We start from the raw sequence: 18,398 nt of genomic DNA, 5'->3' as shown, positions 1-18,398 counted from the left end.
GTAACTGAGGATAAAGAAGCAAATTTTACATTTGCAGAGCAGATTCCTACCCCAGCTTCGAGGTAAGGATCAAACGGTCCCCCTGCCTGAGGTTTCCCAGAACACCACTGGATGTGCTTTCTGTCTTTTTAACTCCATCAAGGTTGTGCTTCCTCTTCTCTTCGGACACTCATAGCACACTACTTCTTTTTTTTCACTTGCTTCCGCCCATTGAGTTAATTACATACACGGTTATTGATGGCAGGGATCTTGTCTTACTTATCACAGGAAGTCCACAGTGCCTAGCACTGACCTTAGCATACAATAAGCCCTCAATATGCCAAACTGGAACCAAAATTAATACATGCAAAAACAATCAGAATGCTAGCATCTAAATGTTACAGCAGCACTGTCATATATAAATATATTGCCAATAGAAATATAATGCCAGGACTTCCCTGGCGGTCCAGTGGTTAAGACTCCTCGCTTCCAATGCAGGGGGCGGGGTTCGATCCCTCCTCAGGGAACTAGGATCCCACATGCCGCATGCCACCACCAAAGAATAAGAAGAGAAAAAAGGTATATATATATATATGTATATATGTATGTATATACACAATGTCAGACAAAAATGCAAGCCACACATGTAACTTTAAATTTTCTAGTAGTCACATTTTAAAAAGTGTAAAGAAAAGGGGGGAATTTATTTCATCAATGTTATTTAACCCGATACATCCAAAATATTATCATTTCAACATGAAATGAATACCAAAAGAATTAATGAATAAATTAATATTTTTACATTCCTTTTTTCTTTTTGGTACAGAGCCTTTGAAAGCCAGTTTACATTTACATCTCCTACACACCCCAGTTTGGACAACCACACTGCAAGTGCTTCATAGTCACATGAGGCTGGTGGCTACCATTTCGGACAGCATAGTATTACAGTGAAGCTCCAAAAGGTCCACAGTGCAGAAAAACACCTCTTTATAGAGGGAAACATTTTTCATAGTAATAAAGAACTCATTTAAAGTTTTACATTAACCTATTTGCTACCTCTTTATATTTGTTTTTAATAGAACGAAGGAAGTAAGTATTAGATAGGTGTATATTTTCCCCTTTACAAACTTGTTTAGATAAATGTCTAGATCAGAAAATATTGTTTAAAATACATCCTCCACAGGGAACTATATTCAATATCCTGTGATAAAACATAATGGAAAAGAATATAAACGAGAATGTCTATATATGTATAACTGAATCACTTTGCTGTACAGCAGAGATTAACACAACATTGTAAATCAACTATACTTCAAAAAAAAAAAATTCTCAAGCCAGTCTTTTCCAAGAGGCATATTCATTAAGGAAAATTTAACAACACACATGAGCAAGCGTTACTCTAGGATACAGTACTTCAGGTGGGGGTTTTTTCCCACTTGTTTGAGCAGATAATTAGTGGGTTGTGTTGTTTAGTAATTATTACTGAAGAGCTAAACACTTCTCTTCTAAAGTCTACTTTCACAAATATTAGATAAACAAACTATTAGTAGTTTGAAGACGGTTTCGATGCTATCGTGATGACATTAGTACCAGGGGCCCTGGAATGCCAGAAGCCTCCCCTAACAGTCAGCCGCCTTCTCCCCCTGGGCGGACGAGTTTGCTCTACACAGGAACAGGGATACAGCAGGTGTCCAAGCACCACCTGGGTAGGGCACTAGCACCCATTATCCCAATATCAAAATTGGCCAAGGCTTGGGCAAGGAGGCTTGTGTGGTCTTCCTGTTTTCTTCACCTCACCACCCCACCGTCCCACAGCCCAGCCTGTTCTGAACCTTAAGACCAGCCCACAGGGGCCCGAATCTGTGGGCCCAGACGAACTTATCCACTCAGCAGTATATGATGCTGAGATGGAAAAACAGCCAGCCCCCGGGAGCCAGCCCAGGAAGCCAGACCCAGCAGGGGTCAGCTTACCACAGAGGCCAGATAGAGGAAGGAACTGACCGCCTCCCAAGGGACCCTGTCCACCAGTAACCAGGACCAATAGAGGTTTGGACACTGACCAATCAGATTGGCATTTGCTCCTCTCTATGGAGCAAGAGGTGCCATGAAAGAGGAGCAGAAGTCCGTTCCCCCAAGGCTACCCCAAGTTCCTGATGTCAGACGGAGCCGTTGTCTACCCAGGTTCCCAGATGAACATCAGTAATCTCTGTGGAGTGAGGGACCCGATCATTCATTCAGTAAAAAACTATGATATAACCTCCTCAGAGAACTGAAGCAGGCTGTTCTTCGTTTCCCCTTGAGAACAAATGAGACCTGGGAGTGGGGAGACGGCTCTGTGAGAGAGCCTGGGAAGAGTCCCGGAGATTTGCTAGCCCGGAATTGTGTGACCAAGCTCTTCAAACAAAATGCTCCTCAAATAACATTACTGATCAGCAGCTCTCACGACCATACTCTGCAGTCAAAGAAGTTAAAGCATCGATCATGTGGGATTTGGTGTTTATTTGCACTTTTTCTCTAACCTCAACTCCCTTCCAAGGTTTCTTTTTTTATGAGAAAATGCGTAAAAAGAGAACTACAAACCTTTTTCCTTAAAGTATTGTGTTACACTGAATTCTCTTCTCACCTGCTCACCTGCATGTTTTCCCTTCAGCTCTGTGGATTTCTTTTCCAGTATTCAATTCACATCAAGGATGAGTATGCACTGACTGAAAAGATAATAAATACTAACACACCAAGACACACCTAAAAGAACTGCTCTAAACATAGTTGGTACCGATTTTATAAGGGTGGGTACTGGGCTTAGAAGACAAATGAGTGACGTGTCCTGCTTTGCTGACGTTTACGCAAGCCAACTAAAGCAAGGGGAGATGCAGCAGTGAGGGAAGCTATAAAGCATGTTGCTCTTTAAATAGCTTTTGTGGGTGATTCTGCAATGCTGGCATTGGTTTATTAAAAAGGATAACTAGGACATTACTACTGTTAAGGGAGATGCGCTGGACATCTCGATTAGCCCTGATTGCTCTGTGTGTTTCTACTGCCACACATGACTCTATAGCAAAAGTCTCCCTCCCTCTTGTTTCAAGGTTGGTACGTATGAGCATTTCTTTTCCTCCACACTTGTAATCAATAGTACCTAGTATTCTGATCTGAGCAAACCAACTGTAGAAGAAACTTATAAGGCAATGGGAGGAATTTGTCTGGGTATTTGACATTAAGGAATTGTGCACATGTTAGCTGTGATCATGTTATTGTGGTTTTAAGAGTCCTGATCTTGTAGAGGTATCTATTAAAGTTTAGGGATAGAGTAATGTGAGACATCAGATTTCACTTTAAAATAATTGAGTGATTTGGGGAGATAAGGTTAGGAGTGTATAGAAAAAATAAGATTAGCCCATTTGTTGATGATAGCTAAAACTGGTTGATAGATTCATGGGGGTATATTTTGATATTCTTTCCACTTTGGTGTATGCTTGAAATTTTATATAAGTTTTTTTTAAGAGTACCTAGTAATCAAAGGAAAAGAAAAAAAAAAAAAAAAGCTCTTTCTAGGGCTTTTTTGGGAGGGCTATTATATCCCTTCTCATCTTACCATTGCCTGGAAGATATCACAGGCCATTCACTGTTAGCTCCAAGAAGAAAGGACACATCCATCCTAGTTTTCTTTAAGACTACAATCTTGACCTCTATCTCTCACTGTCTCAAGGGACAGATTTCGCTTTTGATCACCTCCAAGGAACAACATCCTTTAGGATACTGAAACTGACAAGAGACAGCCAACAAAATCCTATGGTTTACATTAAAAATCTGAAGACACTGCCGTGTTCTGGATCTATGGGTTAACAGTGCATGACGAAGCACACGCTCTTGGTAAGAATTTAATTTAGCTGAGGTATGAAGGGATGTCTTATGAGACAAACTGGCACCAACCCCGTGGAGTCTGCCATGGGGCAAAGAAGTGAGGATATAAAACAGAAGACAATTCACCATCTCTAAATTGCTCCCCCTCAAAAACTGTGGATACCTTAAAATCATCTATATCCTTTTACCCAGCAATCCCAATTCTAGGAACGTATTCTAACAAAAAATTGGGCAAGAGCACAAAGAGATGCATACACCGATGTTTATCACACCTTTGTTTATAACTGAAAAATAAAACAGAAGAAAAACAAATGTCCATCAGTAGAAAATGGTTAAAGTACTGATCAGACACATATGGAATTACATACAACCTTTAAAAATGCTGATGTCCGAGGTATACCGTTAAGTAAAATGCTGGGTTTCAAAACAAATTTTATAAAATCATATCTTCATTTTAAAACAAAGTATGTTTCCTATAGAATAGAAAAGAGCTGGAATAAACAATAAGATGTTAACAATGATGCTTTCTGGTTCATAAAATTAACAGTGATTTTAACCTTCTCCTTCATGTTTTTCTGCACGGTCTGAGGTCTTTTCAGTGAGCATATATCAGGACGCCTGAAAAAGCTGTTTCTTTTAAGACAACAACAATAAAACCATGAAGATATCCAAGGCAGGAAAGAAGTTACCAGAGCTAGACAGAGGTCAAAGGTAAAAATCCAAGCAAAGAACCCCAGGCTTGGACATCTGACAGCCCAGGAGGGTCGGCATTCTTTCACTTCTTTCAAATGACATCTTGTACCGAGCAACTACTCTATTCCAGCTACTAGTCCAGGACTTGCAGATGGAAACGAATGGCACACACTTCCTGCCCTCCAAGGGGTTTAGTCTAATTGGGGGAAAGGACACTTATACCCAAATAAATGAAATGCAGTAGTGGGGGAGGTCTGACAGGAGTCCTGTGTGGTACGAGGGGTGCAGGGAAGAAGCATCTAACCTGGCCAGGGTGGCGGGGGGGGGGGGGGGGGGGGGGAGGGGGAGAGGAGCTGGTCACAAAAGTGTTCAGAAAACGCACCATGGGATGAGATTCTAAAGGCGAGTGGATGTTGCCATGCAGGTACACTTTGAGGACGGTCATCCCAGGCATGTGGGATGTGGGCAGCTGTGGCGGCGAAGGGCAGACATTGAGAAGCCTAATATTTTAGGGGAACAGCAGCCCAGATGTAACATGGGGTCGGGGGTGAGGTTAGGAAGGTAGGTAGGGCTGGGGGATGGAGGTCTCGAATGCCCCCACTGAAGCATCTGGGTTCCAAATGAACAAGACTCTCTCCCCTTTTTTTTGGCCGTGCCACGTGGCATGCAGGATCTTAGTTCCCCAACCAGGGACTGAACCCTGCAGTGGAAGCGTGGAGTCTTAACCGCTGGACCACCAGGGAAGTCCCAAGACTCTCTCCTTGATCGAACTTTAGTCAGGCTCCACTGAGCCCTCTTCTCAACTGGGCCTTGACCTTGGACTTCCATGTCTGTCCCTGCAGAGTCCAATTTGAGCACGGCTCCTGCTAAGGCAGTTTAGAGAGAATCCCCGCCACCGTCAATATCTAATCACCCTCGATACTGCAATACGTGTATCTTAAAACGTTGATATCTGGCCTGCCTGCAGCAAGAATCCTATTAGGTCAGTTCAGCAAGAATCCCCCTTACCTTTCATGTCCCCTCTTAGCGACTGTCCATCCACCTATCCCCCCACCAACCTGCTCCACTTGTACTTGAGCCTGATTTCTCTTCCCTACTGCAGTACTATAGACCCCCTACTACAATAGTCTTCCTTACTATCTTTACAAGTGTGAGAATAATTTTTTCTTTAACACAACCTGAAGGTACCAGGGCACCTGTGAAGGGTCTAAGGCTTTCCCCAGATTAGTCAGCCTGACAGGTGTGCAGAGAAATAACCATTGTGGGTCTTACAACAGTGTACATTTTCTGAACCAGGCACCGTACTTGGCAATCTACACACATTAGCTCACGTAACTGTCACAAGGTGGAGAGTGTTATTATCCCCATTTCACAGGCCGGGAAACTGAAACAGCATGGTGTAGCAATTTGTCCAAGTTCTTAAAGCTAAGAAGTCGCAGAGCTGGGAAATGATGGTCCTGGGCTGTCTGCCTCACGTCCAAATTTGGTGCTGGGGACAGTAAGATGAATCTAAAACTCTATTTTCTCGCAAGCTCTGCAATATGTGCAAATAACCACAAACTCAACATCTCTCTTCCTACTAAAAGGAACTTGGTTGATGTGCAGGAAATGGGTTAAGGGAGGAGCTTTCTCAGCCACAAAAATAGGACTCTATGGAAAACCTGAGAGAAATCAAGTGAAATTGGATCTGTCAGGGAGCTTTTTTTTTTTTTTTTTTAACTCAAGAGAAACCATTAGGGAGGATGTAGTTTTGTTTTTGCTTGTGTAACAAGTAGACACCGGTGAGAAACCTGAGGCCGGTACTAAAGAGAACCCAAAGGTGGGGGAGGTTTCGTATTCTGAAGGGAGGAGAAAAGCCAAGGATGCAAAACACTGTCATTAAACAGGGGCGTTAGGCCAGACGAGCACAGGTGGAGGCAGAGGGAAATCCCCAGTGATGCCCAAGTTATTTAAGGAAATGCAGAAATTGGCATTTAGGGAGACTTGATTCCAGGCAGGGAAAAGGGGAAGACAGAACTGTCAATCAAGATACACTTACTAAGCAACAAGAAAATGACAGAAAAGGGGACAAAGACGTAAAAAAAAACAACTCCTGCTTCTCAGAAGCTTGCAATTTACATGAGGAGGATATACACACGCATGCGTGTGCACACACCTATGTGTGATCATTGCAGATAACAGGAACAGCTGATATAGTCTATGAGTAAATGGAACCTGAGCTCTGCCTTCCAATGGTTAGGAATTCCACAGGTAAGAGGAAAAGAGTGGCTATTCCAAGCAGGAGAATGGGGTGAACCAGTTCCTAGGAAATGGGGATGCAAGAAGGGCTTTCAGGGGCTAGCCAGAGTTAAGGACAGTAATTTTGGGGGGCAAGGCTAATTCTGAAAATGAGGAAAATTAAAAGGGGAATAGGAAATGTGGGAGATAATTAGCATTTATTGAGCATTTTCTCTGTGCTAGACCCTGTTTTGACCACTTCATTTCATCCCAACGACCCTGTGAGATAAGTGATTATCTCCACCTTAAATATGAGCAAACTGAGGCCCAGGAAAGCTAAGCAACTTGAAAAATGCTCCACAGAGAGCTAGTGAATCCACACTCGGTTCTGTCTGACTCTCCCCGCTGCCTCTACCAACCTCCCAGTCATTTACATAGCATCGACTGTGTGCTCACCACCAACATGAGTGGCCTCCAGTGACACATGCCAGGTTATAGCTACTCTCCTGTGTTCACTCATTCCAGGGTTTCAGAGGGTCGGTTTACAGGAAACCACTAAGTCATCTAAACATGTGACATCTCATGTAAACATCTCTGAAGTTAGGGCACAAGAGAGTGAAGGGCTGGTATATCTTGACACTACTAAACACTACTGTTCGTATTCACTAGACACAGTGACTGAATACATTCTTTAAAAGTCTGGCTTAAAATGTTACCGCTTTTAGGTGGGAACACAAAATGGTACAACCACTTTGGAAAACTGGCAATTTCTTAGAGTTAAACATATAGTTACAATATGATTTATTGTAGTAATCCCACTCCTGGGTGTTTACCCAAGAGAAATAAAAAATTTATACTCACACTAGAACCTATATTCAAAGCTTCATAACAGCTTTTTTCAGAATCATGCCAGATTGGAAACAACACAAATGTCCTTCAACAGGTGAATGGATAAACAAACTGTGACAAACTTGTATAAAGGAATACCACTAAGCAATAAAAAGGAATGAACTATTGATACATGCGCCAACAACCACCTAAACCTCAAAGGACCCAAGCTCAAAAAGATACTTAAATTTATGATTCCTTTTTTTTTTTTTTTTTGCGGTACGCGGGCCTCTCACTGTTGTGGCCTCTCCCGTTGCGGAGCACAGGGACGCGCAGGCTCAGCGGCCATGGCTCACGGGCCCAGCCGCTCCGCGGCATGTGGGATCTTCCTGGACCAGGGCACGAACCCGTGTCCCCTGCATCGGCAGGCGGACTCCCAACCACTGCGCCACCAGGGAAGCCCTATGATTCCATTTTTATATATACAATTTGGAAAAGGCAAAAATTATACAAAGGAAGAACAGATAAATTGTTGCCAGGGGTTAAGAGAGGGGAGAAGGTTTGATTACGGGTGGGGCGGGGCATGAGGACTTTTTTCTTTTTTGGAGTGATGAAATTTCTTTGTATCTTTTTTTTTTGCTTTGTATCTTGAGTATGGTATGTGGAGGCAGAATAATGGCTCAAAAGATGTCCACACTAATCCCTGGAAGCTGTGAATATGTGAAAGTTACAGGATAAAAGGAACTTTGCAGATGGAATTAAGATTGCTAATCAGCTGCCCTTATATCAGGGAGATTATCCCCGATTATCTGACTGGGCTCACTGTAACCAAGTGGGCCCTGAAAAAGTGAAAGAGGGAGGCAGAGGAGTCAGTGAGAGAGACAAGCCATGGAAGAAGAGGCAGGAGAAATTTGAAGTATGAGAGGGAATCAACCCACTGCTGGCTCCTAAGGTAGAGGAAGGGGGCCATGTGGCCAGGACCTGCGAGTGGCCTCTAGAAGCTAAGAACAGCCCAGGCTGACAGCCAGCAAGGGGATGGGGACCTCAGTCCTACAACCACAAGGAACTGAATTCTGCCAACAACCTGAATGAGCAAAGAAATGAATTTTCTCCCAGACCCTCCAGAAAAGAACATGGCCCTGCCAACACCTTGCTCTTGACCTTGTGAGACTCTAAACAGAGAAACCAGCTGACTTGATGGACTTCTGATTGTTGACTGAAAAAAAAAAGCACAACCTAAAAGCTGAGAAATATGTTTTATTTAGGACATTTACTGAGGACTATAGCCCGGGATGGCAGCCTCTCAGATAGCTCTGAGGGACTGTTCCAAAGAGGTAAAGGAGGAGTGGGATATACAGGAGTTTTTGCAGGGGAAAAAAACAAAACAAAACAAAACTATGTAGTGGAACATCAAAACATTACTGCTAATCACAACAAACAGACATCTCAAGTTAATGATTTTTTTTTTTTTTCCCAAGTTAATGATTTTAGTGCGTTTCTATGTATGGGAAGATGAAAGAGACTGGGCTAAGGAAAACATTCCTTCGATATGCATCTTAACTATCTAGGGGCAGTATTCTGTTTTTCTATGTCCTGAATTCCCCTCAGGGTGCACCATCAATGGCAGGCGACATCCTTTGTCCACATGACCTATGGAAGCTGTGTGATAATAAACTTGTATCATTTTAAGCCTTTAAATTTGTTGTAATTTGTTACAGCAGCAACAGGAAACTAATACAGCATAGCTACACAACTCTGTATTTTTCACACCCCTACAATAGAACTATATACCAAAAAAAGTGACTTTACTCTGTATAAATTTTAAAAGAAAATACTCTTGCTTTAAAAGACCATTGCTATGGACAAAAAGAAAAGTTCTAGCCATATTTCTTCACATCTTCAGCCTATAATCTCCACAAAGATAACTCAGGCTTGGAATTTGGTCTCTGTCCTGGCTCCTGCCTTCCCTGCCCATCCACTGCCCAGAACTAATCTAAGCTCCTACAGCCTGAGGCCACTTTCCACCCGAAGGCCAGCTCAGGGTTTATAGATAATATTTTGCTTTGGCTTTCCAACAAGTCAGAACTTACATTGTCCCAGGGAAAGCACCCATGGTTAACAACACCTGCTTTCCCAGGATTGCAAACAAGAGGAAAGCCCAAAACTGAAGGGTATGAGTCCATTTCAAAGAAACTCACTGAGAACTCTCTGAAACAGAGTTCCAACAATACAGATGCATCAAAACCAATAGGCAGAGCTCAAAGTAATGGATGACTCACACGGAATTTTAGCAGCTAATGGAGGAGTATTCTGAGAAATGCTGTAAATCCAATATTTTTCTCTGAAGAATTATGGAGTCCCTAGCCCCGCCCTCCACTTCTAGCTCACCACGAGTATCATTAGTGCTTCTAATTTTTAACAAAGCTGGATACGGTTCTTTCCCAATTTTCTTATAACATTTAAGTGTATTATATGCTCTCTTACCAGTCCTGCTCCAATGAATAGCACATCTCTTTAAACTTCTTTTTTAACTACCCCCAACAGCCTACAGTCAATTAAAAGTCCATGAAATCAGTTAAATACATCAGCGTTAAGATTTCTATACTCAACAAAGAGATGAATAAATATTTATTAAGTGCCTTCTATGGGCGAGGCCCTGGGAAGTACACAGAAGCAAAACATGGATGGGCCTTGTCTCTACACATGCCTTACAATGTCATTAAACATATGATCAAAATTAAAAATAATCTAAGGCAAAAAAATCAGGAGATCATATACAGAATAAATGCTACAAGAGTTCATAGTGGGAAGAGACTGTGGCTGGAGCAGTCAGGGAAAGAAAGCTCTGCACAGGATGGGGGCGGGGGTGGAGGGCGGGGTGGAGCAAGAATGGTAGAGATAATCCCTCCAAGACAGGACATTTCTTAAAAAAGAAAAATCTAGGAACTCCACCTGCAAAATCTCCCGCTTAGCATACATCTCCATAAGAAATGAACAAGACATTAAAGGAAATAAAATCACCCCAGTTTCAAAAACAAATACAATGTCTGGAATTCTGAATTTGGACTCACAGATAACTGCACAGAAATTCATTCTTCACTCATCTCTCTTGGGAGTGAAGGTGACATTTCTGGATGGCTCTGGGCTTCTTTGGTCATCCCCACAATCTCTGTCCCTGCAAGCAAGGAAGGGAATGCCCCCCTAAGGCAGTTTCCACCTGCAACTGAGCCATGTGGGATGGTTCCTACTGAATTGACTTGGGGAGCCATTCTATTTGGTGTACAAAGTCAGATACAGGCTGCCAGAACTGTCACTTCCTTTAGTTACACATTATTAATCAGGAATGGGAAGGGTCCTAGCACATGCCAACAGAAGTCCCAGCACCCTTCAGCATCTGGCAGTCTTCTGTTCTGTACCGCACTCACTGAAAGATGTGTAAAACCATGTTCATAGCAGCTCCATCCATAAGAGCCCCAAAGTGGAAACTATCCAAACAGTTACGACCAGTTACTAGATAACTAAATTGTGGTACATTCATATGAGATACTACAGAACAATGAGGATGAACAAACTGCAGCTACACACCACAACATGGATGAATCTGACGAGAGTAATGTTGAGCGCAAGAACTCACACACAGAAGTGAACATACTGTATGGTTTTATGTAGATAAAGCTTAAAAAAAAAACTAAACTAAACTAACCTATGGCATTAGAAGTCAGAATAGTAGTTACCCTGAGGCAGAGGGAGTCAGTGACTGGGAGGGATGCTAGGGAGAATTTTGCAGTCCTGAAAATGTCTGTTTCTTAGTCTAAGAGGTGGTTACAAGGGAGCGTTTATAAAAAAAAAAAATCATCAAGCTGTACACTTATGAAAACACTTTTCTATATGAATGCTTTATTTCAAAGAAAAATTTACCTTAAAGAAAACTGAAAACTCTCTGTTGTATTAAAGGATTATAGTAAGGGACTTCCCTGGTGGCGCAGTGGTTAAGCATCCGCCTGCCAATGCAGGGAACACGGGTTCGAACCCTGGTCTGGGAAGATCCCACATGCCGCGGAGCAACTAAGCCCGTGCGCCACAACTACTAGAGCCCGTGCTCCGCAACACGAGAAGCCACCGCAATGAGAAGCCTGCGCACCGCCACGAAGAGTAGCCCCCGCTCGCCACAACCAGAGAAGGCCTGTGTGCAGCAACGAAGACCCAATGCAGCCAAAGATAAATAAATAAATAAAAATTTTAAAGAAAGGATTATAGTAAGATGATCATAAATGTTAATTTACAGTTGAAGAGCTACATGTGTATTCACATCTACAATCTTTTGTTTAATATACTTCTTTTATATGGTGACTTTGTTTTTACTTTATTCACTCAATAACATGAATATGTAGATGGGAATTAAATATATACTCATAGTAGTGTCAAAATGAAAGAAGAATAACTGTAAGATTAAGGATCTCTGCCTTGCACACAGATCAAAGGGATGATTTCTTATTACTCCACTTCATTAGTCCTGGTATATCACCCTTAGAAGATGGAGGAAGAGGAGGAAGAGGAAGACGGAAAAGGAGAAGAAGGAGGAAAAGGGGAAGAAACAACTTCAGCTTTTCTTTAAAACCTCTGAAAAACTAGGGTCATCAGACCATGTTCTAGGGCTGCACAATTACTTGTTAAAACATTGTTACAAGAAAAGGGGCAGGGACTAGATGTCCCCAGTAACTCCCACTCTATCTAAACCATAGTGTGGCTCAGGAAGTAGCAAGTCAGACTATAGGCTGACCCTAGCTTAGAGGTGTATGCAACACCTCTGCCCCATCTGCCCCATGTACTGGCCATAGATATGTCACTATCTCATGTCTGCCATTAAGTATAGAATCTTCCTCATCAATAATTGTAGCATACATCTTTTCTTCAATTTAACACTAAGCAGACAGAAAACCCCTCTTTCCTGCCCTCTTAGGTCAGCTCTCAGGGTGAACTACCATCCCCATAGCATTTGGAGGTCATGGTTTTCTGATGGCTGTGAAAACTGGGAGGAGAGAAGAGGGCATCGAGAGGAGCTACCTTCCTAAGGGAGGTACAAGATGAAGCCCCGAGGCCAGAGCCTTGCCTCTGTTCCCCTTGCGCGGAGAGCGCCTGTCTTCCGGTTCAGCCAGCATCTGCCAGTGCTCAGGTCCCTAACCAGGGACTGCGGCACAACCTTGGCGAAGATGCTGGGACTGCTTGGGCCGGCAAATGTCGGCCTCTGGTGCCTAAGAAGGGCCGGGCTGACTCGGGCAGAGACCCTAAGTAAACTGTCACTTGTCAATCACTTGACCTAAATACACCAGCCACTGGGTGAAATAGGAGGGAGGGGGTTAGTCGGAGCATGCTCAGTAAACGGGATGACATCACTTAATCAATGCTGAGGCCGGGAAGGCTGCATCAGCAGCCTCGAGCAGGCTGCCAGGAACGTGTCAGCAGGGATCGGGAGGCTCCCATTAACTCGGTCCCTCCCCACGCGACTCGCATACAAAGAGGGCACCATCAGCTACACACGCTGGGGACAGCGGAGGGGGAAGGGCGGTGGAGCTGGGGGAGGCTGGCTTATTTCATTTGACATATTCTTTTGAGAACTAAAACCCAATGGTATTCCCTCCCCCCCACCAGCAGCCCCGCTGCAGAAAGAGCCAAGTCTGCGGAGGTGAGGGAAGGGGGGAGGGGTAACGTGGGAAGGGAGACCAAGAGGGAGGGGACCCCAGCCACACAAAGTAACTTCTTTGGGCACAGAGGCTATTTGGTTGCGCTCCGGACCCCCAGCCCCACAGACGTGGGCGCACAGCCTCCTCTCCACCCAGCGTGAAGCACACCCGAGGATCTGCGGACACCAAGTGGGGGTCGCCCTATTGCGGAAGGGTCAGAACCGAGGCCCAAGCCAGGGCACCCTGGGTTGAGAGGAAGCAGGAGACACCAAGGCCACCAGTGTTCCCCCATCCCCCGCCTTCCGCGTGCAGAGCAAGGAGGAACGCCGCGGGGAGCCAATTCTGCACAGCTGTGGGAGCTCCGCGCCGAGGCTAGGATTTTTCCAGTACCTTGTTTCTTTCACCCAGCTCGTGAGAAGAGGCAAAGTGTTCGATAAATTGAACCAATGACTGGAATCATTTGTGGGTTACACGTGGGCTTGAGGGTAACCTGAACACACTACCCACGCGGTGTGGCCAGGGCGGGGAACAATGGGCCCACTCGGGCCCGCACCCCAATAACAATGGCGGCGCCGAACACTTCCTCGCCCCCCACCCCGACCCCCGCCGCCTGGGGCCCGCCCCATGGTCCCCAGTCGACCCTCCACCGGCCCAGGGGGGAACTACGGGGGGGGAGGGGATTTCTCGTCGAGTCTACCCTAGAGGGCAGCCCCGAGGGGATGTCCGAAGGGGTAGCCCGAGCATCTCTGCCAGATCTGGGGCGTCAGGGCTGCGGCGCGAAGCAGCAGGGGGGGCCAGACTTCCCAGCCACTTACCCCGATCACCACGGTCTCATCGCCTTTAAATTTGGGGATGAATTTGTCCCCGCGGAGGATCTCAGCTTCGTTGAGCGGCCGGAACCGGCACATCACTTTGATGCTGCATTCGGCTGGATCCGCCATCTCTGCCGGCGGCAGAGGGAAGGGGCGCGGGGATGGGCGGGGGGACGGGGTTCCGCACAACTAGGGAGGTGGTCGAGAACCGCACCGCCCGCAACGAGGCCGCCTCCCGCAGCCTCCGACGAAGCTTCTCAGCAGGTCATCGCGAACTCGGCGGGCTGGGCAGCTCTGGCCGCTCCGAGACCTGGTAGGTGGGCAGTCTATCAACCTTTGGCCCGTCCAGCTGCACACCTGCCTTCCCTGGCCCTGCCCTGGCCCTGCGCTGCGTCCCGGGACCACCTGCCCAGGACCACGCGGCGGGCGGACGAGGCGATGCGCAGGGAGCAAGCCTCTCCCGGCTCAGACCTCCCGGGCTCCTGCGAGCTCAGCCATCCTGCATCAGCACCAGCGCGCTCCGGCGCCTCCCCGCCCCGCCCCTTCGCCCCGCCCTCCCTCGGTCCGCCCCGGGACGGTGACGTCACTGCGGAGATCCGCCCCGCCCTCGCCCAGGCTCCACGAGCGAAGCGTCCTGGGACTTGTAGTCGTTGTACCTGCGGGTGGAAGGACAAGGATGCTTGGAGCTGGCTTTCAGAGACAACGCTGGTGCCCCGGGTGACACCTCCGAGAGCCTGCAGGTCTTGGCTGGCTGCCCAAGTCAATAACAGGATGGATGTCACATCCAATATTCCCGGTTAAAATCTCTATAAATAACCAGGTCTATATCATCTCTTTACATCGTTTCATGATCCCAAAGGAAAATCCCCTCTTAAGACAGTGTCCAACCAGTTATGAAGCATTTTCTCTGTGCTCAACAGTTTTTAAGCGTCGTGAGGAAATCGGAGGGAGGGGGGCAATGAGATTTGCATGAATATTTGAAGTCAGTAACTCCTGAAAATGCCTGTACATAGATAGCAGTTCATACATATTTTGGGTCAGGGACTCCTTTAATACCTGATGAAAGTTAGGGACCTCTTCCATAACAAAAACAAAGACAAATAAACCTGTACACACCCACAGATTTTTCATGCTATTTGAGAGGGACTGGAGACAGCTGAAGCCTGTCTGTGACTCCCAGGTTAAGAGCCTCTCAATTACTACTAATTATTGTACAGTTTACAGAACCTCTGCCTAATGCCTACTTATAACCCCGTAGAATGAACAGAATGTATACAGGATCAAGTCCAAAGTACTTTGCAAAATATATCCAGGTCCCATGATCAGATTCTGTCTACTTATTATTAGCCTCATCTCTTGCCACTTCTTGTCTTGATGTTTACACTCTGACAAACACCAAACTACTTGCGGCTTCCTCCGTTTAAATTCACCTCTTGCTCTTCTTGCTTCTGGTATTTTGTTTAAGCGTTTACTCTCCCAGAGTCAAGCATTCATGCCTATTAGTAAGTACGTATATTAGGGCTCTTACCGTGGAAAGTGATAGGAATCCACCTGGAGCCACTGAGTTAAAGGAGGGAGGGTGGGAGGGAGACTCAAGAGGGAGGGCATGTGGGGATATATGTATGCATATGGCTGATTCACTTTGTTGTACAACAGAAACTAACACAGTATTGTGAAGCAATTATACTCCAATAAAGATGAATTAAAAACATAAATAAACAAACAGAAAAAAAGAAGAAGACAGATTGATCTGGCTTATTAAAGGAATGATGAAAAACCAAGCCAGGGAACAGGCAGACTACCAAGGCTCTCTCTCTACCACTGGTCCCTGTTCTCTCTTTTTATTGGCCTTACTCTCCCTCTAGATCATCCCTTCAACATGTCAAGAAACCCAGCTGCCAACAGCCCCTGCATTCATTCTTCAATTTCTGCCATTAGATAAGGATAGATGTTTGTTCAGAGATTTGGTTTGAAAACCCCTAGGGCAAGTCTGTGATTGGCCTGGGCTTCGGTTGGTGTCTACCTCTAGACAACTCGATCAGAGTCAAGGACGTTGTGAGATCCTGCAGGAATCTCACGGTCGGAAGCTACACGAAAGAAGAGGGACATCAGTCCCAGAAGAAGAGCGTTCTGCAGGGCTGGCAGAACAATTAGATGTCCACTCTCCCTTTCCAGTGCTATCTTTTCCTCTAAGACTCAGCTCAGCCCTCCCTCCTTAGGAAGGGAGCCCTAAGTGAGCCCTCCCTCCTTAGGAAGCCTTCCCTGACTCACTAAACACTGACAGAGAGTAGGTGGTCCTCCTTGTTGTCTCATTACCTCCTGTGTCCACCTCTGTCACTGCAAGTCCACGGGCAATGATATCTGCCTCATCTTTATGTCTCTAGCATTTAGCACATAATAAACATGGCAAGCACATAATAGCACATAATAATAGCACATAATAAACCATAATAGCACATAATAAACCATGGCAAGGTATGTAATTTCCTTAAGACTCAGTTTCCTCATCTCTATCATTGAAGTAATGATACCATCTCATAGAGTTTTTGAGGGAATTAGAAGAAATAATACTTTTAAAGCACCTAGCATGCTGCGGGTCACATGTATGATATAAACCTTTGAAAGTCAGATATGATGATGATGATGAAGTTATGAACAAATGAGTGTAAAACAAGTAATTTACTCAGTTAATTTTAGGAACACATCTGTTGATTAAATGCAGGTGTACCTGGGAATAGAGGTTCTCCACCTAGCTGAGAAGACACAGCTACTGAAATAAACTTTTGTCAGCTATTGTGAGCAGTACCAATTTTATTTTCTGTCCTCGGATACAGTGATAGTAGGTTTTAAAAGGCCCAAATGCTACATGTTCATCTATTTTCACCTTAGTAGTTCTCTGGCTCAGACACCCACAAGCTTCAGTTGTCAACTTCACAATATACTGGAGAGGGCAGTCCAATCCCCAGTTTCCCTGAGCCCACCATAGGATGCCTAGAAGCTCACACACACTGGTTTGTCTGAAAAGGTCAGAACATGGATAACCTGGGGTGGTAAGAGAGAACTGACTGTGTGTCCCTGGGTTCACTCTTCATTTATTCATCCACCTATCCATCCATCAACTACTGATTGAACAAATGACATTTGCTGCCACTATATACATTTAGGTTTATTAAGTGAACTCAAGGGGACTATGGTCCCCCACTTGAGGGGAAATTGCAAAATAAGTCATCACCCTCAGGCAACTTAGAAACAAGTCAGTACTGAGGTACAATGCTCAGTGGTGCTGAGAAGGCTTAATCAAGGAGACGGACTAGCTAGGATTTAAAAAAATTAAAAAGAAACACCAAAGCACAGAAACAAAAGAGAAAGTAGATAAACTGAACAATATCAAAATGATAAACTTTTATGCATCAAACAATACTATCCACAGAGTGAAAAGGCAACTCACAGGATGGGAGAAAATATTTTCAAATCATATATCTGATAAGAGATTGATATCCAGAATATATAAAGAACTACAAATCAACAATATTTTAAAATATGATTTAAAAATGGGCAAAGGACCTGAAAAGAACTTTCTTTGAAAAAGATGCACAAATGGCCAATAAGCACATGAAAAGATGCTCAACATCACTCATCATTAGGGAAATGAAAATCAAAATCACAATGAGAGGGGACTTCCCTGGTGGCGCAATGGTTAAGAATCCGCCTGCCAATGCAGGGGACACGGGTTCGAGCCCTGGTCCGGGAAGATCCCACATGCCGCGGAGCAACTAAGCCCGTGCGCCACAACTACTGAGCCTGCACTCTAGAGCCCGCAAGCCACAACTACTGAGCCCATGCACTACAACTACTGAAGCCCGCGCACCTAGAACCCGTGCTCCGCCATGAGAGAAGCCACCACAATGAGAAGCCTGTGCATCGCAACGAAGAGTAGCCCCCGCTCGCTGCAACTAGAGAAAGCCCGCGCGCAGCAACGAAAACCCAACACTGCCAAAAATAAATAAATAATAAAATTAATTAATTAAAAAAAATCACAATGAGATACCACGTCATACCCATTAGGAAGGATTTTATCAAAAAAAGAAAATAAGTGTTCAGGAAGATATGGAAAAATTGAAACTATTGTACACTGTTGATTGGAATGTAAAATGGTGTGGCTGCCATGGAAAACAATATGGCCATCCCTCAAAAAGTTAGAAATAGATTACCATATGATCCAGCAATTCCATTTCTGGGTATATACTTCAAACAATTGAAATCAGAGGCTCAAACACATATGTGTATACCCATGTTCATAGCAGCATTATTCTCAATAGCTGAAACGTGG

At 44.8% G+C, this 18,398-nt stretch overlaps 1 protein-coding gene across 2 annotated transcripts in view; it reads right to left on the bottom strand.

Annotated features, from left to right (window-relative positions):
- KIF5C (kinesin family member 5C) overlaps nucleotides 1–14,592 on the bottom strand; it is a 166,732-nt gene extending 152,140 nt beyond the window's left edge. For both annotated transcript variants that reach the window (XM_079925007.1, XM_079925008.1), the window contains exon 1: nucleotides 14,072–14,592. In XM_079925007.1, the coding sequence (XP_079781133.1) occupies nucleotides 14,072–14,197 (126 nt within the window). In that variant the 5' untranslated portion in view covers nucleotides 14,198–14,592. The remainder of the gene's footprint in view (nucleotides 1–14,071) is intronic.
- Nucleotides 14,593–18,398: the final 3,806 nt, after the last annotated feature.

This window comes from Stenella coeruleoalba (genome assembly GCF_951394435.1).
Source record: "Stenella coeruleoalba genome assembly, chromosome: 6".
Lineage (NCBI taxonomy): Eukaryota > Metazoa > Chordata > Mammalia > Artiodactyla > Delphinidae > Stenella > Stenella coeruleoalba.
Note: the sequence above shows the minus strand (reverse complement) of the source record. Positions and strands in the feature narration are given on the sequence as shown.